Here is a 25,174-nt window from a genome sequence, read left to right on the forward strand (position 1 = left end):
TCACCCAGCAGGCAGAGAGACAGGGTCCTCAAGATGGACCATCACGGCTCCCTCATGACAGCCCCACTCCTGTGTGTCCCAGCGCAGGCCAGCCCTTCCTGGCATCCCTCACCCATGCCCAGGTCCCTGGCTATGCTCTTCTGCTCTTTCTTGCAGGTGCCCACCTCCCAGGGTTCCTGACCTCGCCTCTGACAGCTACCTCTCCTCAGACTCCAGCCAGGCTGGACTCTCCAAACCTGCTTCCGCAATGGGTGGGTTGTGAGCGCGGGTAAGATCTGCTAGCCAACATTTCGGCTTCTCTGTCCTCTCCGTGCCTGGCCGGTCTGGCCCATTTCTTTTCTTTTCTTCCTTGTGCTGCCGCCACCCCTGCTGCCGCCCCTCTCGTGACCTTGCCGCCACTCAGGTAATGAGGAGCTGTGGGCCCAGCCAGCCTTGGAGATGCCGAAGAGACGGGACATCCTTGCGATCATCCTCATTGTGCTGCCCTGGACACTGCTGATCACTGTCTGGCACCAGAGCACCATCGCACCCCTGCTCACCGTGCACAAGGGTGAGCCCTGCCCCCCATCCCCAGCGGCTAACATCACAGACACTATTACTATAACCCACTAAGCAGTTCTTGGAGTCACTATGAGCTGGAATCCACTTGATGGCAACAGGGGTTTAAGCAGTTAGGAAGAATTTCAAGGATCATTCAAGCCAATGATCTCACCCTTTTTAAGGTCTCAGAGCCCTTTGAGACTCTGGTGAAGGCTTTCACACACAGACACGCAAAGAGGCACACAGGCACAGACACACAGGGACACAGACACACACACAGATATAGCACAGACACACACAGACACACCACAGACACAGAGACACACCATAGATACAGACACACACACACAGACACCACAGATACAGAGAGACACCACAGATACACACACACAGACACACCACATATACACACACAGAGACACACCACAGACACACAGAGAGACATACCACAGACACACAGACATATATGGACACACAGAGATATACCACAGACATACAGAGACACACCACAGACACACACACACAGACACACCAGACACACCACAAACACACACGTAGACACACCACATATACACACACAGAGACCTACCACAGATACATAGAGACACACCACAGACACATACACAGACACACCACACACACACACACAGATACACACCACAGATCCACACAGCAGTACACCACAGACACACAAAGACATACCACAGACACACCACAGACACACACACACAGACACACACACAGAGACACAGCACACACAAAAGGACACACACCCCTTGCATCTGGGATTTTAGGACTGCATGGACTGGGGGCATTCAGCAGTTGGGGGCGGTGGGTGGAAAGGATGGGCAGGAGTTCTGGTTTGTATTATGTTTTAAAAATTTTCAAGAATGATATATTGTTTTGCCTCCTTTCTTGTTTGGGCAACCTGGTCTAGTCCTACCTCAGGAACAGGCCTGGAGAAAGGAAAAGCCCTGCAGAGCCCACAAAGAACTAGAGGAGGCTCTGAGCCCACCAGGCTGCTGTCCCTGTGCACACCTAGGCTCCCTACACCACAGACCTTCCATCTGCCTCTCACCCAGTCTGGCCCCAACCCCTTAGTCTGTAGTATCACCTGCTTCTCTGCTTTCCCCCTACATGCACAGGCTTAGCCCTTAGGGCAGCCATTCCCACATAGAAATGTGCACCATCATACCTGGGACACTTGACAGAATACAGAAGTGAGATCCTCTCCCAGGGGGAGACAGTGGGCCTGGGGAAGGGCCTGCATATCACCTGTCACCCCAAGTGATGCTAACACAGCTGGTATCCAAGAGCCACTGCATTCCCTGCGTTCATCCCACAGTCAGATGGCATGGCCTGTTCACCTCAGGGTGCTCGAGCCTCAGCAAGGCAGCGCCCAGCTAGAGGTGGCTGAGCACCCACCCACTGCTGGGCCTTTAGAGCCTGGGCCTCTCACGTCACTCTCCCTGCCTCCTCCAGCCACCTCTGCACTCTTGTCATTCTATTGTTATCATCACCAGATAAACACATTATTCCACAGGAGGTAGAACTGCCTACTTCTACCCATGTGTATTATCCTGTTGATTACTTTCCTGGCAGACTCCTGAGACAGAGACTGCAGGCTGCACTGCAGGGCACTGCTGTTACTACCCCAGCATGGGACTTGGCATTCTCAGTCTTCCTGCAGCATGCCAACGTGGGCCTGCCAAGGGGAGTCAATGCAGGCTGCAGCGCTATGATTTGGGTAGCCGCACAGACTTCATGACTCCTAGGTCTTAGGGGCACCCAGCCAGGGAAGCAGGGCAGACAGTGGGCAGCTATGGAGTCCTGATCCATGGGGACTTCCACAGGGGGCAGCAGGGTCACACGTTTGAGGTGATTTGGGAGCGGGGAGGCAGAAGGCTGGGTAGAATGGCTCGTTCTCAGGCCTCGGTTTCTAAAACTTTACTGACCACAGGGTAAATTTACCCTACACCCTCATCAGAGCCCCTACAGCCCCTTCCCTTCCTCCCTCAACATTGTTCTCCTTTCACAGTTTGACCCAAAAGTCCTCCCCAAGTCACTGCTGACCAGCTGCTTGTGTGCTAGTCTCCTTCCCCAGCCCCTCAGCCTCACACCTGCCAGCAAGCACCTGTGGCCTGGCAGTGGGCTCTGAGTCAGTGTGCCTGTGTCCTGCAGCCATTCGCCTGTGAGCTCCCTAGAGCAGAAGCAGGTCCTCTTGGGTCATCTGCATCTCTTCCTGGAACCCAGACTGAGGCTTCAAAAGGCACCCCGCATACCCCATATACGAATGATAAGAGTGGTAAAACGCAGGGGAGGCGATAGACTGACTGGTGCAGAGTCCTTCCCGGTATTGTACCTTAAACCCTCTCATGCACATTGCTCATTTTATCCTCCCTAGAAACCCTGGTGGTGTAGTGGTTAAGAGCTACCACGGCTAACCAAAAGGTCGGCAGTTTGAATCCACCAGATGCCCTTTGGAAACTCTACAGGGTAGTTCTACTCACTATGAGTCGGAATTGACTTGACGGCAATGAGTTATTTTTGGTTTGGTAGTCGCATGAGGTCATCAGGAAGTAGGGCTGGCTACTGTCCTTCTATACACAAAGAAATGATAGTAACTGGGAAGGCAGTGTCCTGAGCCCATTAATCCCCATAATAACTCTATAAATTAGATGCTATTATTAGCTCCACTTTATAGCTGCAGAAATTGAGGCAACAGAAGTTAAGTAACTTACTCAAAGTCATATAGCTAGTAAGTGACAGAACCAGGGTCTGAGCCTAGGCATTTGGATTCCAAAGCTGGACAACCTCTAGCTGAGATAGTGAGAATAGGGAGGGTCACATAGTAGGTTAGTGCCTGAGTCTTTCAAACAGAAGAAAGTCACTTCGATTGTTGTAGTTGTTGTTGTCAGGTGCAGTCAAGTCGGTTCTGACTCATAGCGACCCTTTGTACCACAGAACGACACACTGCCTGGTCCTGCACCATCCTTACAATCGTTGTTATGCTTGAGCCCACTGTTGCAGCCACTGTGTAAATCTATCCCATTGAGGGTCTTCCTCTTTTATGCTGACCCTGTACTTTACCAAGCATGATGTCCTTCTCTAGGGACTGATCTCTCCCGACAGCATGTCCAAGGTATGTCAGATGCAGTCTCGCCATCCTTGCTTCTAGGGACCATTCTGGTTGTACTTCTTCCAAGACAGATTTGTTCCTTCTTTTGGCAGTCCATAGCATATTCAATATTCTCTGCCAACACCACAATTCAAAGGCATCAGTTCTTCTTCGGTCTTCCTTGTTCATTGTCCAGCTTGCACATGCACATGATGCAATTTTGAAAATACCGTGGCTTGGGTCAGGTGCACCTTCGTCTTCAAGGTGACATCTTTGCTTTTCAACCCTTTAAAGAGGTCCTTTGCAGCAGATTTGCCCAATGCAATGCGTCTTTTGACTTCTTGACTGCTGCTTTCATGGGTGTTGATTGTGGATCCAAGTAAAATGAAATCCTTGACAACTTCAGCCTTTTCTCTGTCATGATGTGGCTTATTGGTCCAGTTGTGAGGATTTTGGTTTTCTTTGTTGAGGTGTAATCCATACTGAAGGCTGTGGTCTTTGACCTTCATCAGTAAGTGCTTCAAGTCATCTTCACTTTCAGCAAGCGAGGTTGCTTGCTCTATAATAGGTTGTTAATGAGTCTTCCTCCAATCCTGATGCCTTGTTCTTCTTCATATAGTCCAGCTTCTCAGATTATTTGCTCAGTATATAGATTGAATAGGTATCATAAAAGGATACAACCCTTATGCACACCTTTCCTGACTTTAAACCACTCAGTACTCACTTCTTCTGTCCAAACAACTGCCTCTTGATCTATGTGCAGGTTCCTCATGAGCACAATTGACTGTTCTGGAATTCCCATTCTTCACAATGTTATCCATAATTTGTTATGATCCACACAGTCAAATGCCTTTGCATAGTCAATAAAACACAAGTAAACATCCTTCTGGTATTCTCTGCTTTCAGCCAGGATCCATCTGACATCAGCAATGATATCCCTGGTTCCACGTCCTCTTCTGAATCCGGCCTGAATTTCTGGAAGTTCCTTGTTGATATACTGCTGTAGCTGCTTTTGAATGATCTTCAGCAAAATTTTGCTTACGTGTGATATTAATGATATTGTTCGATAAAATTTCCACATTCGGTTGGATTGCATAAATGTGGATCTCTTTCAGTCAGTTGGCCAGGTAGCTATCTTCCAAATTTGTTGGCGTAGACTAGGGAGCACTTCCAGTGCTGCATCCATTTGTTGAAACATCTCAATTGATATTCCATCAATTCCTGGAGCCTTGTTTTTCACCAATGCCTTCAGTGCAGCTTGGACTTCTTCCTTCAGTACCGTTGGTTCCTGATCATATGCTACCTCTTGAAATGGTAGAACATCAACTGCGTCTTTTTGGTATAATGACTGTGTGTATTCCTTCCATCTTCTTTTGATGCGTCCCACATTGTTTAATATTTTCCTCATAGAATCCTTCACTATTGCAACTCAAGGCTTGAATTTTTTCTTCAGTTCTTTCAACTTGAGAAATGCCAAGCATGTTCTTCCCTTTTGATTTTCTATCTCCAGCTTTTTCCACATGTCATAATATTTTACTTCATCTTCTTGAGCCACCCTTTGAAATCTTCAGTTCTTTTCCTTCATCATTTCTTCCTCTTGCTTCAGCTGCTCAATGTTCGAGAGCAAGTTTCAGAGTCTCCTCTGACATCCATCCTGGTCTTTTCTTTCATTCCTGTCTTTTCAGTGACCTCTTGCTTTCTTCATGTATGATGTCCTCGATGTCATTACACAACACTTGGATACAAGGGGTGCATTAAAAACAAGAGTACCATTGGCCCTAGTTTCTCTTCTTGATAGGGCTACTAGGTTTACCGCTGAGGAAAATGTCCAGGATGTAAGGAAAAATGCAGTGGCAGTTGGAGCAGGCTGCTTCAGGAAGAAATATGTCCCCATTTCCCCTCCCCAAGGCTGTGTTTCTATAAGACATGGTCTTCCAGGATAGCTGTGGGGTGAAGATGGTGAAAGGTGGCTGAATAATGGGGCAATTAGGTTCAGGTAGTACAGGTAGGCTCCCAGATTGTGGAATGAAAGTGCAGATCAGGAGAATGTTAGAAAACTAGCAGAAGAGCAAAAACAGGTCTCCACCCTGTCCTTTTGGTTATACCAAAATGCAGAAATAGCTAAAATTGGGAACTACAGATTCAGAATTTGAAATTATCCTAAACACTGACCAGTACAAGCAAAATACACTGGAATAAATGCAGTAGTTAAATATAAAGATCTGCACAAACATTCAAAGACTCATTTACATAAGGCCAGATGGGATGATCCTTCTTGACTAGAGGAGTTGTAAAGAAATATGGAGAGCACTCTCCGCAAGCTCCTTAGAAGTCAACGGAGTGCTGCAGCCACATAAACCCACCCCGAAAGAATGGGCCTGTCAGCTTCTAATGCCAGAAGAAGGTGGGTCCACTCAGGGACAGATTAACCAGTAAGCAAGGTAGTATGCACAGGCTTAATTGTCTTTATTTACTAACCTGTAGTGCACACTCATACTCATGAGTTGGAATCGACTTGTCGGCAAGGGGTTTGGTTTGGTTTGTTCTGTAGTGCACAATTTCACAAGAGTTTCACCACATTTTTGATGTGGCAAAAAACAGGTAAAATTGTTACTGCAGATTAGTAAATAAAGACAATTAAGCCCTGCGTACATTGCTTATTGGGTAATCCATTCCTGGTCCCATTGCTCTCCACTGGCTGGAACCCATGCAGAGTAGCACCATGGGCTCTGGGCACGTGAGAAAGGTACTAGGTTGGTAAGGATCTGGACGCTTTGACACTATACTTCCCATACCCTTAGGAACCAAGGACGCAGTCATGGAATATGGCCAGCTGCATTCAAATAGTTACAGGGCTGTCAACTGTGAGGAGAGGGAAGAGGCCATTTCTGTGTCATTCTTTCTAGAGTCAGAACTTGGAAAATCCCCAGGAGAACTACAGGGGTGTAGATTCCACCTTAGCCCCAGACACTTCAAGCTCCAAGGCAAGGCCTGATGACATGCAAGCAGGGACACAGGGGACAGGGCTGTCGGGGATGGAGGGCTCCCTTTATGTATCCAGGCACGGTCAGAACCCAGGCCCAGCATTCCCTTCTCCACACCATACTGTCTCCCCACTTCCGCAGATGATGGGAGTGACGCCCGGCGCAATGCACCAGGCTCGGACCCCAGGGAATACTGCATGTCCGACCGCGACATCGTGGAGGTAGTCCGGACTGAGTATGTGTACACGCGGCCCCCGCCGTGGTCGGACACACTGCCCACCATCCACGTGGTCACGCCCACTTACAGCCGCCCGGTGCAGAAGGCTGAGCTGACGCGCATGGCCAACACGCTGCTGCACGTGCCCAACCTGCACTGGCTGGTGGTGGAGGACGCGCCCCGGCGCACACCGCTGACAGCGCGCCTGCTGCGTGACACAGGTCTCAACTACACGCATTTGCACGTGGAGACGCCCCGCAACTACAAGCTGCGCGGTGACACTCGGGACCCGCGCATCCCCCGTGGCACCATGCAGCGCAACCTGGCGCTGCGCTGGCTGCGTGAGACCTTCCCCCGCAACTCCAGCCAGCCTGGTGTGGTCTACTTTGCAGACGACGACAACACCTACAGCCTGGAGCTTTTCGAGGAGGTGGGGCAGGTGCTGAGGCCAGTGCGGGAGTGGATCACAGGACAAGAGGGCCCAAGGAGGGGAAGTGACCAGGGGTTTGAGGCTATGGACACAGGAGCTTGTGACAGTGGGGAAGTGGGAGGTTTGCCCACTCAGGATGCAAGGTCTGTGCTCTGGGCAGGACATTGTAGGCTTGGGTAGACAGAAACCAGGGTAAGGAGTGTTGTCAGGCTGGGGGTCAGGGCAGATGAGAGAGATAAAAGGAAGGGATGGAGGAAAGCTCACACTCCTTAGGGAAAAAGATTGGTGTCTAAAGCTCCTAAATCCATATTCCTGTTCTGAGAACTACTGACTGGATAAGGGCTTTGGGTGGGGCCATTCCATATGGCTATTAGAAACCTCTGATGACCAACAGCTTGGGCTTCCTTCCGGTTTATGGGCATGGTAGCCAGGGGTGGGGCAGGGAGTCACTCTGACTCTAAATGGTAAGATGAGAAGGTTGGCAGCAAGAGAGGATTGGGCAACAAGGCCATGTGGAGAAGAGGAGACTGGCTGGACTGAGGGGCTGGTCCCACACAGCCTCGGGCAAGTCCTCTGCAGAGGCGGTCAGGTGTCGGCAGGCAAGGGCAGGACCAGATGCTGTGAGTGTGGGGACTGATACATTTCACCGTACATGGGGGTGGGGCTCACCCTAACCAGGAAGTGCTTTGATTTGTAGATGCGAAGCACCAGGAGGGTGTCTGTGTGGCCAGTCGCCTTCGTGGGTGGCCTCCGATATGAGGCCCCCAGAGTGAACGGAGCAGGAAAGGTGGTTGGCTGGAAGACAGTGTTCGACCCCCACCGACCGTTTGCCATAGACATGGCTGGATTTGCTGTCAACCTTCGGCTTATTCTGCAGCGAAGCCAGGCGTACTTCAAGCTGCGTGGTGTCAAGGGGGGCTACCAGGAAAGCAGTCTCCTTCGAGAACTTGTCACCCTAAGTGACCTGGAACCCAAGGCAGCCAACTGCACCAAGGTAGGTAGGCTCCTCAACAGAACTGGCCACCATAATGCAAGCATGTCCAAGCCTATCAAAACCCACCTTACAGATAAAACCAACCAAACAAACAAACCTGTTACTGTCAGTCAGTTCCAACTCCTAGTGACCCTATAGGACATAGTAGAACTGCCCCAGGGAGTTTCCAAGGAGCAGCTGGTGGATTCAAACTGCTGACCTTCTTGTTAACAGCCGTGCTCTTAGCCACTGCGCCACAAGAGCTCCCCTTATGGATAAGGGAGGAAGAAATAAAGGCCACAACACGGCCTTGCAAATAAGAACCAGCCTAGAGACAGACCTTCCTAAAGTGCCTTCCCAGGAGAACACTTTATCACCTGTAGGGAAGCCATTCCAAAGTCAGCTGGGGAGATGGGGAGGGGGTGGTGATCCATGAGTCATAACCAAGGAGCAAGCCTCCTCCCTTAACCTGGTTGTGCTCCACAATCTCCCTGCCACAGAAACACACATACGCTACTTTTAGTTGGAACTTCTTGGGCTAGAGCCAGGGTTATCACTTGGCTGAGCTGAAGGGTCCTGAAGGCTCTCTCTCTCCCTAGAGAGACCCATCAAGAAACCCAGAGGACAAAATCTTGGGACCTGCTTCTCTATTTTCTGTAGCTCTAGATCTTCATGTTTCCAGCAGATATTTGAATGCATCCCGTACACAAATAGCAGGAATGAGGGGGTAGGCAGAAATAAAGAACAATCAAGAAAACTTGACAGAAAAAAGACCACATGTGGGGAGCGATGCCTGCGGGGTGTAGGAGGGAGAGGCGGGCAGACCCAGGCCAGGGCCTCCTCATTCTGCCATGTCTCTGCACACAGATCCTGGTGTGGCACACACGGACAGAGAAGCCAGTGCTGGTGAACGAGGGAAAGAAAGGCTTCACAGACCCCAGCGTGGAGATCTGACCACAGGGACAGGTATGAGAAGATGAGGGCGGGTGTAAACTGGCAGGACTCAGCACCAGTCTCCCAGAGGCTCTCCTCATGGTCTTTCTATGTGGGAGGACAGGAAAAAGGAGGGCAAGAGATAGGCCAGCTGAAGGCTTTCGCCTGGTGCCTCTGAAATCCAGTAGGTGCCGACTTTCTCCTACACAGCTGGGTCCTTCCGTCCCCAGACACCTTACAAACACCTCCACACAGCAACTTATTGTCATTATTGCTGTGATTCTGGCAATCCCAAGGAACCTCTACTTAAGACTCCCACCCTCCCAGGTTCTGCCATCCCAGGTCTGCGTCTTCCCCTTTGGATTCCTGCCTTTGATTCTATTGCTGGAACAAGGACCATGTACACACTGCTTGCCACCTTAACAAGCATGTCTATGTGTTACCTCAGATCCCAGTCCTGCCACTTTTACCTATTGGACTTAACTCCTCTGGGCACAGCTTCCTCATCTGCAGAATGGGCTGTTGGGAACACTGAGACCAGTGTTACATAACAAGTCCCATGTAAATGTTGCTATTTTTATTTGATTCTTTAAAACTCTCTTGAAGTAGGTCAGAACTTCTGTCTGCATTGTAAAGATGTTCAGAGAAGTTAAACGACTTGTCTAAGACTACACACTGAACGATTCACAAAGCCAGGACTTTTCCACCGGCTTTTTCTATTACTTCACCTTGCCTCTTGAGAGCACCCCTACTGACTCCCTAGTCTAGGTTATGCCCAACAGGGGTGGGAGCTCAGACAGTAGGACATGCTCTGTCCCTCTGGCCCTTTTGTATCACAGCTTTTGTATCACAGTTGCAATTATCCTAACCTCAGGGGACCACAAGCTGTCACTCTATTTTGTCCCCTGAACATAAAACTCACCTTTGCCAGTTCCACTTAGAATGCATCAGTACAAAGTCCCACCCCCTGCCTCCCAACTCCACTGGGCCCCTGGGAAGGGGGCTGAGCCTGGTTGGCTGTTCCTTGCCCTGTTCCTGCGTTCTCATGCCTCACCAGCACTCCTCTTCCTCCACAGAAGCCTCCTTCTCAGACCTTGTTCTTGGCCCGCCACCCTCTCCCACGGCTGATGGTCCCTTCAAGGCTAACTCTTAAGGAAACACCATCACCTTCCTTTCTAAGTTGGGAGCTTGAGAGAGCCCAGCCTAATGCCAGGATGAAGGACAGATAACTTAAAGCACAGAAACCCCAGACTTGTTCTCTTCCATCTGACATGATCAAGGGCCTGCGAGACTACAGGGGCAGCAATGCGGCTGCATGCCTGAAGAGGCCTTGCTCTCACAGCCTGCGAAAGACGCTGCTGCAGCTCCCACCCAAATGATGGGGGCTCAGGGGTGGGTACACCTGGCCCTCCTTGCTCCTGCTCCAGGTCCAGCAGCCACACTGGACCTCAGCCAGGGAACTCTGAAGACAGCAGAGCAACCACTGGGCAAAATGGATGCCCACTCCCACCTCATTCCTCTTCCTGAGAACTGCTCCGCAAGCAGACTTACCTCCTGGTTTTCCTTTGGTTCATGTTTACAGAACTGGCTGTCTGGGATCCCAACAGGCTCTGCCTGGGGGCCTGGGCCTACCGACAGGCTCCGTGTACCTCAGGCTGGGGTGGGAGCAGAAGCCCTTCCTCTTGGCCCCATGTCCCCCAGCCTTCTCTTCCACCACCAGGGAGGAGATGGGCACCAGAACCAGCACAGGTCACTGATGGGACCTGGACCAAGAAACCACATGACCCACTGTCCACAATACTGCCTCCCCACCCCCTGGGCTCTGATAGCCCGTGCCCACCTGAGTGGAGAAGGCCAGGCCCAGCTGAGAAGCTCTCTTGTGGGGCGCTCACAGAACCTCAGACGGGGATGGGGAGTCTCTCCCAGCCTGCAGAAGGGGACGGGGGGAGATCCACAGCTCCCACCCAGTCCCTGGTTAACAGAAGGGTTTGGGGAGAGGGGGCAGACTAGGAGAAAGGAGACTTGAGCACACTGCTTTGGAAATCATTGTTTTAAACACAAACTGTGAAGAAGAGAAAAAGTCACTTCTCCCTGCATGGGGAGCATCCAGAGTAAGCCCACCTCCTCCCCAGCTCCCTGCCCCTTCACCCCCAGAGAAGGCGCAATGACCAAGGTGACCAGTGCCCTCCTCCCCAGCTCCCTGCCCCTTCACCCCCAGAGAAGGCGCAATGACCAAGGTGACCAGTGCCCGAGCCCCACCACCAACTCACTGTCCCCTGCGCTTGCCCTTCCACAGGTCCTGGCCCTCTCACTAGGGTGGCGCCCTCTGGTGGTCATTGCGCTCGTGATCTTGAAAGTTGGAAGCACAATGTTCCTCCCAGGGGAAGAAAAAGGGAAGGGTCCTACTGAGGTGTTAATTTTTTAACTGCTAACAGCCCGCACTGTATTTAAACTCACAAGATAGGTCTGAAGTCCATTTCGGAGCCCACTCTTAGGTGGGTAGAACTCAGCCCGGAAGACTGACTCCTATTTTGAAATTTCATTTCCCACAGTATTCATGGAGCCACCTGATGGGGATCAGACCCTGAGACCCCTGCCCCTTGCAGATTTTCCCTGACCTCTCACACTTCCCACGGCTGCTTTGGAATAGAGCCTTTGGGATCAAACAGACGGCACGGAGAGAGGGAGGAAAGGGGCGCAGGCAGCCACTGAGCCTCCAGCACAGCAGAACCTGCCCTGAATGCCCAGGCAGCTTGGCTGGCCTTAGGCAGCCTTCTTAGCCAAAAACCCAGGGCTTGCTTTCAGGAAACTGATAATGAACAACAAAATGGAACTTTTTTTTTTTAAGACTTTTTTTTCAGATGCTAGTTCATTTGTTTCTCCCTAGTATCATCTTTTAGCTGCATGTGTATTTATTTATAATTATAACCCTGGTGGTCTGCAACCTTCACCTGTGTTGGGAATGAGTTGGGTGTAAATCAGAAGAACTGGGCCCATGACTACAATTTGTTTTCCAAACCCAGTCTGTCTCCTGCTCCTCACCACAGGCCCTACCTTAGAGAAGGGGTGCTGGGGGGAGGAGCCCCAAGAATACAGCCTGGGTGGAGGGGCCCACACACTTGCATCTCTGGTCTCTTCTAACTTAACTATTTAATTTGTTTCAAAATTAAATGTCAAATGCAGTTTTTAACAGTCCTAATCCTCTTCAGCCCTGTCTTATTTTAGTCTCATTTATTAACCATTCAGCAAATATTTATCAGGTGCCTACTATGAACCAGATAAGATTCTAGGAGCTAGCATTAAGGCAACTCTATATGTGTTAGAGTAGAACTGCATTCTATAGGGTTTCCAATGGCTATAATCTGCCAGAAGTATATCACCAGGCCTCTCTTCTGTGATGCCACTGGGTGGATCTGAACCACCAACCTTTAGGTTAGTAGCAGAGCACAAACCACCTGCGCCACCTAGGCACCAGGAGCTAGCACACAGTTGTGAAAATGCAAAGTATTTGCCTTCATGGAGTTTACGCTCCAAAGAGAAGACAGACAATAAAGAAATTTATAGTATTTCAAATGTGACCTGTTTTCGTTCTAAGAAGAAGCAGAGTAGGAGACAGAGTGTAGGGCTTGGATAGGGGCTGATACTCCCTATAGGGCAGTGAGAAAGGCCTTCCTGATGAGGTGACATTTGAGCAGAGTGACAGCCAGACATGAAGCTATGTGGCCTGGCGTGTTCTGGGAAGAGAGTGCTCCCCAAAGGGAAGAGGGCTTGGTGTGTTTAAAGATCAGAACAAAGGCCAATGTGGCTGCAACTGAGTGGGCAGTAAGGGGAGATCTGGTGGGAGGTGAGGTGAGATGGGGTTGGGGGGCGGGGGCAGGCGGTGTTGCCCTGGGAACCAGTGTCATCATTTGGGTTTTTACTAAAAACAGGGAGCCATTGGAGGGTTTGGAGCAGAGGAGTGACATGATCTATCTGACCTTTTAAAAGAGCCAGTCTGCTTCCTGTGCTGACAGTAATGGAGGGCAGGTGGGCAGGGATGGTAGTAGTCCAGACATGAGGTGGTGGGCTGGGCCAGGCGGGGCACCAGGCAGAGAGAAGGGCTGGGTTCTGGGTGCATCTAAAGGTAGAGGCAGAAGGATGTGCTGGTGGATCAGACGTGAGATACGAAAGAATGGAGTCAAAAGTAGTCTGAGAAACAGGAAGAAGAGAATTGCCATTTCCCAGTGTGGGCAGCATGCAGGAGGGATAACACAGGAAATCAGGCGTTTCATTGACGATCAGACGTCTGAAATAGAGGGGTGAGCAGGCAGCTGCAGTGAGCTGGATACAAACGCTGGGGAGCACCAGGGTCAAGGCAGCTTGTGGGCCTGGAGATGGCTTTCAGTGTGTGAGGACCCAGGCCAGGGACACATTGGGGTTAGGAAGTAGGATCATCCAAAAACCGAGATGAGGTCACAGAGTGGGGAAGCTCTGGTGCTCTGGAGTACAATCTCTGCTGCAGGGTGCTTTGACAGAGATGCCGCAGGGGGTTGGCAGATGGGCGGACAGGAGTAATAATTTGGGGCAGGAAGACCTGGCTTTACAAAAGTACCAATGCATCCCTGCTCAGATTTTCATAAAAGAACAATTCAAGGGAATCCTTCACTGTGCAGTGAAAGGACCTGTTGAAAGATTCCTTTATATACCAGCTCCCTGTCACGTTCCCCAACAGAAGCTAATTTACCTAAACCCTTGTAGCAGTACTCTTCGTGGAAAACGAGGCACAGCTGCACTGCCCCCAGCCCTGGTCAGGCCCCAGTAACCCTGGTCTCACCGAAATTTTGGCTGTGTGCTTTCACTTCCAAGGCAGCTCAGGAAGAGTTGGTGAGTTTGGGCAAAATTGGAAAGTTTGCCCCACCTTGCTCCCAGGCATCGTCCAAGACCTTCACTTTGATAGTGAGCCACATTTCTCCACCCATGTGGGACATCTGGGCCAGCTGTGTGACTGGTTGTCCTTGACTCCACTCAGTGCTTGACCCTGGAGGCTACATGCCACATACATTTCCCCAGAGGGGACTCCTTTCTTCAGCAAAACAAGGGTACCAGATCTTTTATTGAGCTGCCGTGGGCACAGGCTTGGGCTAGGTGTCTACTATTGGACTTTGACTATCACTGAAGATCATCTATTTCTGGCGATAGAAGTCAGTGTAGTTTGTACAGAAAAACTCACTGTTGGAGCTAACTCAGCTCTTGACTGTCCGAAAGGTTCCTATCACCCTCCCCACAGCACCTAGAGTAAACCTGTATCTGACCTCTCCTCTCCAGGGTCACCTCCAATCCATAGTAGCACTGCAAGGGGAGGTGAGGTCAGGAGGGCATGGTACAACAGGAGCATGACTCAGCCACTAATGGGGTAGTCAGTTTCTGAATACATGAGCACCAGCTGGGCCAAATGTCTGCCTGACCCAACTGCCTTCTCCTCTGGCTAACAGCAGCACAGACGAGATCAAAGACATCTCACCAAAGAAGGCTTGGCTAATTCTATCACTTTATTGCAATTCAGAACAACGAACCTACACCAGCCCACTGCACTAGATCCCCAGAACGAGCACCTCAAACTTGGAATATGGAGATGATTGTGGAGAAGGCTGTCTCTTCCTCCCAAGCTGTTTGGTTACAGGAGGCAGAAGAGGAGACAGAAGCTGGGAGACAGGCCTGAGTGGGCCTTCGGGCCATGGCTACCCCAACATTCCCAGGGAGGCCCCCTGCCCAGTGCCAGCTGAGTATCCTTGGGGGGGGGTCAGATATGAGGGGCCATTCCTGTTAGGATCTGTATTTCCTCCTCAGTTTATTCTCCTGTATTCTCATTGAGCAAAGCTAGAAAGATTGATCAGGAAAAGAAGTGGCTAGGTATTTCTGTCTCTCTGAGGCCCTGGTTTGTCCTGTCAGAGCAGAGTGGGAACAAGGAGAAAAGGTGTGTACCTCTCAAAGAGCGTGTCCAGAACCCCGGGGAAGATGAAGGGGGTTATGAAGAAGAAACAAAGCAAGCATGAATGTGACATTCTCCCCTCCCCCACCCTCTAACAAATGGCCTCAGGCCCACTATCTCAGGACAGAAAAGGGGCTGCAAGAGGTGTGGCCAAGCCCAGTTGAGAAGACTCCATCAAAAGAACATATTTGTGTTAGCTGTGACTTCCTGTGCCAGGGGCTTATCCCAACTCATCTCCATGTCCTTCTGTGCAGGCCCAGGCGTTCACCACACATGATCTCATTGAAGTCCCCATTACTCTGTCTTCACCCAGAAGATGAGGAGTCAGGACAGCACTCCCACAAACCCCTAGGTGTGAAAGGTCCCCCTCGCCTCACCCCTCTTCTTCAGTCCTTCAAGGTGCAGGGTCTGGAGTGGAGGCAGCTGATTAAGAAGGAGCCACTCAGCTCCGAGGGTGCTACTTGAGGATGCTATCCTGCATGGGAGGGTGTGAAGGAGCAGCCCTCCACCCTCTAGTCAGCAGAGGATGGCTGGGGCCGCTCAGTTAATGTACTGGTTCCTGCCTAGGTGGGGTGTTTCCGTGGACTGTATCACTGGGCCTGCCATCTTCTCCTCGAACACAATGACCTGGGAAAGAGAGTGTGGCTGGGGTATGATGGCAGCTGAGCTCAGTCCTGACAAAGCCAGGCGAAAGAAGCACCAGGGCAGTGGCTTGAGGGTGCGTTAGGCTGCAGGGGTTGAAGAGAAGGGCTGAGGAGCCGGGCTGGAAGGGACAGGGACCGAGAGTTCATCTGCACTGAGGAAGATGGAAGAAGAGCTGGAGATTCTGCCTGCTCACCTGCGCTAACCAGCCTTTAGGGCCAGCAACTAAAGGGCCTAGAGACACATTCTGATACATGAGAGGGCAGCATGAGAAGGGGCCATTCGCAGCAGACTAAGCTTCTGACTAGGGTTTTCCCCACAAACACCAATCCAGAAGAAGCCGAGGCCTCACTTTTAGAAACACATCCCTGTGCCCAGCATAGCTGCGGCCTCCTTTCCTGGTTTGAGAGCCAAAAGGAGAGGATGCAGCCTCAATACATCCCAGGGCCGCAGAGTCACTTGTGCCACTAGGCCTGCCAACCTTCAGACTTCTCCCTTGTGTCTATGGGAAAGCAGGTCTGGGGGTCAGGGCAAAGGAAAGGAGGCTGGACATGTTCTCACCTGATTGATACCTGGGTCCAACCAGGCACCTGGGAGGTAGAGGGTCTCCTGGGGTCCAATGTTCCAGTATCGTCCAAGGTTTAGGCCATTGACAAATACAACCCCCTTTTCCCAGCCCTTCAGGAAGAGTAGGGTAGAGAAGGCATTAGTCAACCACAAAGGCCACCAGATATGTCACACAGGAAGGCAGAGACACAGTCACCTGCCATACGTCTCTCTTTTTCCTGCACACTGAGGGGAGTGCCGCTTTGACAACCATGAGGGGTAACGGTGGGGTTCTACTTCCTGTTCCCATCAGCCCCAAGCCACTGAGGCATGGTGCCCAAGCTGAGACTAGAAGTAGGAACCTGGAGCCCGAGAAGCAGCCCCACCAGGTGCTCTGCATTGAGCTCCCTCCACGCTGGGAGGCCGCAGTTTACAGAGAGGGCAATGTAAAGGCAAGGAGGCTTCTAGCAGATACTACTGAGGGTGCCAAGCACAGGGGGCTTTTGTGGGGGAGATGGGAGAGCCTGGGCAGGGAAGGATGGCTTACAAACCTCCAGCTTCAGAAAGGTGTCAGAAGGGGACGGACCAACTGACAAGCCACCCAAGAAGAAAGCAGGGAATGTAGGTACTTCTGGGAGAGTGTTCCATTTGTTGATGGTGAACCTAAAGGGGGAAGGGGGCACACAAGGGAAGAAGGCACTATCTCAGTCTGGCTCCAGGTCTGTACCTAATTCCAAGGCCCTCAAGTCCCCGATCCTGTAGCCAGGGCACAGGAATGGCAGCAGGTGGTATAATGGAAAGTACCCCATCTGAAAACACTGCTGCTGCCCCTCATCTTGGGAAAGTCACCTTGCTCTCTGGTCTGTTCACACATCTGGAGAAGGGGGCGAGGCTACCGTGTCTCTAAAGGCCTTGCTGGTCCTTCATGCATCTCCCCTATGACCTCACACCCTGGCCCAGGCAGGTACTCACCTCTGAAAGAAGCTCTTTTTCATATCCAGGCTGTAGATTCTGAATTTTTTCAGGGGAGAACCATCTAGATAGAGGTCTCCAATTAAGCCTGTGGTAAGGAGACAAGGGGGCATGAAGAAGGCCAAAGGTGGGGGTAGGGAAGGTGCTAACCAGTTATGGCCAGGGCCATGTGGGGGAAGTTTCTGGGAAGTTTGAGATTTCTCCTAGAGCATATACTGCCTAAGAAGCTCTTCACTTGGCATCAAACCTTCCTTAGAAATCCCAGAGGGCTGAAAATGATTAATACCAGTATTTGCCAGGCTTAGGGTTTACAATGGGAGAGGGAGGCAAGAGAGGGCAGTGACAAAGCCTAGAACCCTTCAAGGAGCATGTCTGGATAGTGAGAGCAGTCTTCTGGCCTCTGTCAAGGAAGCTTCCTTTTTTGAGCTGAGAATTCCAACGCAGAGTAGAATAAGGCCAAAAGGGTAGAAGACCAAGAGATCACAGGGATTCTGGCCTAGCTTCAAGGGTCAGTTCAGGCAGTATCCTGGACTAAACAGACCTAAAAACTTAGCCAGAAATCGTCTACGTGACCTAGGATCAAAGAAACTTTAAAAAAGCATTTAAATTGAGAGCAGATGGCAATGTCACCTGGGTATCAACTCTGAGGAAGTGAGCACACTTGACTGCAGTTAATTAGTGCCTTGGGAAATGATCAGGTAGGTCAGCACCAGAGAAGCTCCCATGATCATCTTGATCAAGGTGATCTTCTTGACCATGGAGGTGCTGAGATGCCAGAGCAGAAATTTGGGTTCTTGGGGCCTGACAACACTCTTAAATAGTAGGACCCAGTGTGGCAGGGGGCATACCATTTTTGGAAAGGAGGTCTGTGACCGTGATCCAGAGGAGCAGAATTCCAGTGAGGGTCCAGGGCACACCTTGACCAGGGCCCTAGGGCAGCATAGACTTGGAACAAGGGTCATGCTGGGAGTCCCTTCCAAGTCCCATGAGAACAAAGGACATGAAACTGGGCCTGAAGAGGTAGCCCCCGAGAGACAAGGCTGAGGCTCAAGAGAGCAACACTGGGGGATTATTTAGGGAAAAGGTGAGCTGAGCCAAGCAGTGCAGGCAGCCACTGTGAGGCCTCCGGAAAGGCCTGCAACCCAGGAAGCTGACCACTGGGCTGCTTTGCTTCTGTGGCAGATGGCCAGAGGTTCTCTGTCTAAAAGACTCTTCTGGGACATTGCTGGAATTTTGAAAAAAGATATACAAGGCTCCTCCATTAGAAAGGCAAAACCCTGAGGTAACTGGGAGGTCCTCAGTCTTTCTTGCCACAGTGAGACTTTGTCGGAGTGTGCTTTTTCTAACTTCTCTGAAATCATCCATATTTTGATAGACATAAAAAGAAGGGAAAGCTAAATTAAAGGATAGAAGATTTGGAAGGCCTGGAAAAAGTACATGAATGGTGGGGTATTCCCAGAGAGGCGTGCCATCTAAAGAGCCTTTTGTTTACTATAGGTCTGGCCTCTTCCTCTCCCCCACAGATGGGATCATCTATGGCTTCCCCAGACAGATCTAGAGGAGAAATTCAGTATAGTGGCCCAAGGACACAGGGTCCCATGCCCTTCTCTTGAGTTCCTGGGAATCCCCTTCCTTGCCACTCACCCTGCTCCCCAAGCAAAGAGCCCCTGCTTAAGCTGACTGCAGCTCAAGGAGAGCCTGTGAGAGTGGCTCAGTGTCCCTGTGTGTCCACCATGAGCAGCTCAAGGAGAGCCCGAGAGAGTGGCTCAGTGTCCCTGTGTGTCCACCATGAGCACAAGGGTTAATGCACAGTGAGGGACAGCGGCCAAAGCCCAGCTGAACTCCTCCGGGCCTGCAAAGCTGACTTCAAGAACAGGTCGACCCAGCCGTACCTCACTGCAACGGACCTGCAGGGGCCCACCTCACTCCACCAAGCCTGCAGAGGCCCACCTCACTCCACCAAGCCTGCAGGGGCCCACCTCACTGCAACGGACCTGCAGGGGCCCACCTCACTCCACCAAGCCTGCAGGGGCCCACCTCACTCCAGCAAGCCTGCAGGGGCCCACCTCACTCCGCCAAGCCTACAGGGGCCCACCTCACTCCGCCAAGCCTGCAGGGGCCCACCTCACTGCAGTGGGCCTCCATGGCCTGCTGGTATGCTGTTTTAGAGAAAAGATAGCCACACATATGCTGTGTACTAGTACTGGCAGCTCTTCTCCCGACACGTGGTATAACCCACCTTTGCGCTGGTCATTGATATTTTCCCCGTAGTTGACACGCCCACGATTCTCCACCAAGATCCTCAGCACAGTGTAACCCTGCCAGGAACATAGTGGCCCATGATGACTGCCTGACTACCCAGCCAAAGGTCACAGCTACATCTGTGGCTTCTTTTTATGGAATCCCAGTTCTCCCCTAGGCTCTGAGGATAGGCATGAAAGAGTCCAGTTGAGCTGAAAGCAACACTCTGGCCCTCTCTCCACTCTGCAGTCTGTGGTTAAAGAGCCTCCTGTCTTCTAGGTCTTCCTCTGTGACTCCCACCAAACTTCTCCATGACTTCACCTCACTCCACTGGGCCTCCTCACCCAGTGGAAAGCAGCTGGTGTAGCCATTACCCAGCTCCCTAGGAAAACAAACCTGGACCAAGGGAATATCAATCTTTTTGTTGTTATAGTCCAAGTATCCTATGGATACTGTATTCACAAACACCTGCCAAAAAGACAGAAAGCATCCACAGGTCAGTAGGAAGGGGGAGATGGGAAGAGGGATCTTTGTTAAACACAGGGAAAGATCAACACTGGGTGTGCATGCACTGAGGAGCGTTTGGCCAGGCACAGAGCGTACATGATTCAACTGCAAGGGCTGCATGGCTGACTGGAATGGGCAGCTGTGGCATACTGGTACAGCAGGTCATGTGAGCTCCCTGGTCAGTTACTGAGGGCAAAGTCAGGGCATATATTAGGGTTGATCACTAAAGGAGGTCACAGGAACTAAGCAAAGACATTCCTACCTGTCCCCGGTCACGCACAAGACCACTGAGGACACCAGATGAGGCGATGGTGGTCTCATACAAAGTGTACCCAAAGGATTGTCCATTCCCATCATTTATCGGCAGGTTCTCCATATTTAGTGGATTCTCAGACTTGACTGGCTATGCATAAAAGAGACAGGGCCAGGCTGAGGAGAAGGAAGCAGGCAGCCTCACCTGGAGCCCTCCTGGGGAGTATGGGGAGTGGAAAGAGCCTCACCTTGGGGGTAGGGTAGCTAACATTTGTTCCATTCTATCCTAACTTTTCACTACACAAACCTAGGGACTTCACGTGTGAAGCCAGTCCATCTGAATGGCTCCAGAATTCTCATTTTGACTTCTCATTACACTAAACCCACAGATCTGCAGAGTCAGGAGGATAAGGGACATGTAACACTAAACGGTGGAACGAAGCTTGCGAGTGCATGCACTTGAACTTTTAAATCACAGTCATTTGTGCACACAGCCCCTCTAAGTTGGCTACAGGAGGTGCCCCCTTCACAAATGGAGGCATGAAACCCAGGGGAGCAGCCCACTCTGCCTCCCCACCCTCCTAATCTGTCCCCGGCAAGGACAGCTCCAGCATCATACTGGGGGCGGGGGGGATGGTTGCCATGGTACCCATATTTTTTTTAAGTTCTTTTCTTCCTTCTCACTTCATACCCTAGCACCAGTGTGTCCTCTACCATGAGCCGTAAAGCCGGAGAACAGACACAAAGCTACTGAGAACCGGATTTCCTACTCCCCAAGAGCACCTCTCTAGCAGGTGTCTTGCTCCAGTCTAACTTCCCTTTCCCTGCTCACTCACCTTTTGACTGCCCCTTGCCCCTGCCAAGCAGTGCTTACCTCCCCCATGTACTTCAGGGCATCCCACAGGGACAGGTAGAAGGCTGGCATCAGTGGCTCATATGCAGTCTTGGGAAGAAGGTCAGGTGGTGGGGGGAGAGAGGCACCTGAAACACAAATAGACCACAGGGCCATCCCAAAAGGACCCGAAACAGTCACTGCCTCCTCCAGCCTCCCCAACCCTCAGCTCCAATCCATGGGCTCCAACTGCTCTTTACCTAAGAGCCAAGAGGGAAAAGACCCCTTCTCAGAACACGCCTAGGAAGGCAATGCTGGGGGGTAGGAGTGGGGAAGGGCTTTCTTAGATCCCTATAAAATACAAAGGCAAAGCCAGCAGGACACAAGCCACATCAAAGATTTTTAGCCTCTCAAGCTTCCTTACCCTCCTCTAGGTCCCTCCTGCGCACAGACCCACTGGGGTTGCAGTGAGACAGGAAGGAAGTAACTGTTTTAGAGTCTCACAGCTAAAGCAAGGCCTGGAACTGGAGCTGGCCCTTTGCTGGGTACCTGAGAAGGAGCCAAAGAATTCTCGAAGCTTGAAGTACTTGGCTGTGTAATCCCCAGCCTCTGTCAGAACTGCGTCATAGTCTGCAAGACACCAGGGACCCCCCACTGGTTACTCATGCCCCCAAGACAGCTCCTACAGCACCAAGAAGAGAAAGAGGGGCTGCGGTAGTGCGGTGGGTCTTTCTCAGCGATTCTGGAGAAAAGGACTTTACCAGGAGCTGTTTAGTCAGGGCACTGTAAATAAGTATTTCTGCCAGTCATCACAATACGACTCTAAATTTCCAGCCACGGGTAGTTAAAAACAAGGTACTTTTCCTACCTTTGGATACTCTCAAGACTCTCAATCTGTAGGGCCAAGGTCACTCCATCTCAGGGGCCCAAGTCAGGAGTCTGACCTCACCTATAGACTTCCCCCCTTCACGATCTAGCGGTCCTTCTTCTAGCTGATTTCCTAAGAGGCCTCTCAGTGGAGCTGGCTCACAGACGCACCAGTGGGTGTGGGGGTCCTTCTGCACTGGACGTCTAGAAGTGGCCATCCAGATAAATCTCCACCTCCTCAGGTGCTTTATCAGCAAATAAAAGGCCAGAAGGCATCCCTGAAAGACTCCCCGTAACAAGCTCCAGACACTCAAATGTTGGGGTGGCCGGGGAGGAGTACTTGCCATAGCTGGTGACGTCAGACTTGTATTCATTAAAATGCATGGCTCCGTTGATGAAGCCAAAGTTGGTTCCTCCGTGAAACATGTAGAGGTTGATGGAAGAGCCAGCATCAATGATGGCAGACACAGTTTTTAAAACCTCTGCAGGGGGAGAGGTAAGGGGTGTGCAGGAGTCAAGGTTCCAGACAAGTCAGAGTCCATGCAGGACCCTCATCCTTCCCCACCCCTCCCCAAACTCAGCTGCGTCATTCTCTCCTTCAGCGTCCACGAAAGCCCCAACCACAGATTAGCGGGGAGAAAGAGAAGAGGCCCCAGAACCATGATCCCCAGGGCCAGGGCCTTCCAGTTGTTCCTGAAATCACAGTCAACTCCCCACTAACTGTGCTGTGGAAGACCTGCAGCCCAAGCTGGCCTCCCACCACCCAGGGGGCTTCCCGTTGTGGCCGTCACCTAGGAAAACACAGAAGAAAACTCATAATTGACAAGTGTAATTCTGACACCTCCCCAATCCTGCCTTAATTAGAAAATGACTAATGACACAAAGCTATGAGAAAGAGAAACACAAATGACTCATAAATACGTATTTTTTAAAAACCTCACTGATCAAAGAAATGCAAACTAAACAATAACCTATCACATTGGAAAATATTAAAAATAATTTTAAATCTCAATGTTAATCAATCTGTGGGAAATGGGTACTTTCATTCAGTACTGGTGGGTAAAAACTGCTACAATCTTTCTGAAGGGCAGTATAGTAAATATATGTAAAAACTGCAGCCGATCTAGCAGTTCTATTTCCAGGGACTAATCGTAGATAAGTGATATGACAGGTATACAAAACCAGGTGTTCAGATGTGCACGCTGAAGTGGTGTTTAAGTTAACAAGAAAACACTGGAAGCAACCTAAGTGTTCCATCGAGAGGAGGTGGAGTAAATAAATTATAGCACCGTCATCAGTGCCAGGGTTCTTTGCAGCCTTTAACACAATGATGTAAATCTATACTTAAGGGTTCAGAAAGCTATCATAATGTGTCATTAACTGGCACAAGCAGGCCCTAAACAGTCAAGTGTGCAAACAATCTCCGTTTCCATTTGCGCGTGAACACAGGGCTAGAGACAGGGATATACAGAAAGCTGCCTCGAGGATACACATCAAACTTTCTCGGGCTTTTCACTTCATTATACTTTCTCTGTATGTTATGATTGTGTGCAGTAGACATGCATTATGTTTCTCATTACAAAAACACACTAAAGCAATTTAAAAGTTCTACTTTTAACTCACTTCGAATGGCAATACAGATGACTGGAAGGTCAAGAGCTGACTATTACACACAAATAACCAAGGAGCCTTGCACGCTACACCCAATTTCCACCAGGTAGCAGGTTATCTGAAACGTACTCTTCTTAAGTCAACACGCATTCTGGATGCAGGTGCAACAGGGCACTTACCAGAAGAATCCAGGATGTTGTGAGGGCCGCCCCAGGAGTCAAACCAGCCTGTCCAGTACTCCATCACCATCTTGGGCTGAATTCCCTGGACACAAGATGCCAAGTTACACAGACAGATAGGCCCCTTCCTGGAGCGGTCTCAGGACTCTGTCCCCCAGCTCTTCCCTGGACACACACCCCTGCCACAGGGGCACCGAAAGCAGAGCAGAGATGAGGGCCACGTGTATCTGCAGCTGCTGGCCCCCAGTATGGCTTCCTCCCCTGCGTGTGTCAGGTAGAGGAGGCATCTAGCTTGATACAGGAGGCTTTGATGATTTAGTGTGGCTTTAGTGTTGTACATGGTGCTAGCAAGAAAGCACTGGCCCAGGACACTCTGCTAACCCAGAACTGAAACCATTCCCGAAGCCCATTTTTTAGACAAAGATTAGACAGACCTATAAAACAAAAAATTAATACATGTGAGGAACGTGCTTCTTGATTCAATCAAATATACGTGGCTAAATGGGTATCTCCTGTCCAAAGGCAGGACAATAAGGCAGGAAGGACAGGAACTGAATGAATGGACATAGGGAACTACGGGTAGGAAAGGGGAGCATGCTGTCACATTGTGGGGATTACAGTCAATGTCACAAAACAATGTGTGTATAAACTTTTGAATCAGACATTAACCTGAGCTGTAAACTTTCACCTAAAGCACAGTAAGAAAAAAAAAGAAAGCTTTGGTATTTGCCCAATTAAGTTTTCATTAGAATTCACTGCTTGCTCTGTACATCTTTTTCCCACTTAGATTTGCTTTCTGAATCAAGCCAAGAAAGGAGAAAGGCGTATCCAGGATCAGTCATTATCTGCGAGGCACGCTGTGGACACGCACCCCTCAGGTGCTGCTCTCCCTCAGCTGGAAGAGCCAGAGGGCTGCAGAGAGAGTGGGCCCTCTGCAGTCTGCTCTGGTCTAAGGAAAAGCTGGGTATAACTGGGCAGAGAACAGGGCGTTACAGCTCAGCTACTCCAAGTGCAAGTTCTCCAGCCGGAGTATCTGGATTTATAGCTGGGCAAAAAATTTTCAGTATTGTTTTGGAATTCTGACCTTGGAACACAATTTTACTGAGGATGCATAAATCATTTCCAAGACCATGTCCTACTCTGGATGTTTGCAAGAAGCACCAAAGTACCTGGTGGAAGGTGGAAGGACTGATATGCTGGTATCTCAGGTTCTATGCTAGACATCCTTACTCATTCCTTTTGTGACTGTGTATCAAGTACCTGCTGTGTTAGTGACAGCCTTACACTCAGAGGGCAGCTGCATACAGACCAACAAAACCCTAGTAAGTTGATCCAGTGTGATGGGCAAACAAACCTACAGTC

The 25,174-nt window shown here is 50.5% G+C and overlaps 2 protein-coding genes across 2 annotated transcripts in view; one reads left to right on the forward strand and one right to left on the reverse strand.

The window, feature by feature from the left end:
- The first annotated feature begins 438 nt into the window (after positions 1 to 438).
- Positions 439 to 9,523, forward strand: B3GAT1 (beta-1,3-glucuronyltransferase 1). Its single transcript, XM_064268341.1, has 4 exons — positions 439 to 550; positions 6,784 to 7,289; positions 7,987 to 8,283; positions 9,130 to 9,523. Exons 1-4 carry the CDS (start codon positions 439 to 441, stop codon positions 9,214 to 9,216), a joined length of 1,002 nt encoding a protein of 333 aa, XP_064124411.1. The 3' UTR covers positions 9,217 to 9,523.
- Positions 9,524 to 14,320: 4,797 nt separating this feature from the next.
- The window catches only part of GLB1L2 (galactosidase beta 1 like 2), a 29,816-nt gene continuing 18,962 nt past the window's right edge, over positions 14,321 to 25,174 (reverse strand). The window contains exons 10-20 of the mRNA XM_023557007.2: positions 23,813 to 23,897; positions 22,367 to 22,504; positions 21,705 to 21,785; positions 21,198 to 21,304; positions 20,334 to 20,474; positions 19,961 to 20,032; positions 19,563 to 19,641; positions 17,324 to 17,411; positions 16,903 to 17,014; positions 16,367 to 16,483; positions 14,321 to 15,790 (exon numbers count right to left, since the gene is read on the reverse strand). Coding sequence (XP_023412775.1) covers positions 15,704 to 15,790; positions 16,367 to 16,483; positions 16,903 to 17,014; positions 17,324 to 17,411; positions 19,563 to 19,641; positions 19,961 to 20,032; positions 20,334 to 20,474; positions 21,198 to 21,304; positions 21,705 to 21,785; positions 22,367 to 22,504; positions 23,813 to 23,897 — 1,107 coding nt within the window. The 3' untranslated portion in view covers positions 14,321 to 15,703. The remainder of the gene's footprint in view (positions 15,791 to 16,366; positions 16,484 to 16,902; positions 17,015 to 17,323; positions 17,412 to 19,562; positions 19,642 to 19,960; positions 20,033 to 20,333; positions 20,475 to 21,197; positions 21,305 to 21,704; positions 21,786 to 22,366; positions 22,505 to 23,812; positions 23,898 to 25,174) is intronic.

Source organism: Loxodonta africana, chromosome 15, assembly GCF_030014295.1.
Source record: "Loxodonta africana isolate mLoxAfr1 chromosome 15, mLoxAfr1.hap2, whole genome shotgun sequence".
NCBI classification, from domain to species: domain Eukaryota; kingdom Metazoa; phylum Chordata; class Mammalia; order Proboscidea; family Elephantidae; genus Loxodonta; species Loxodonta africana.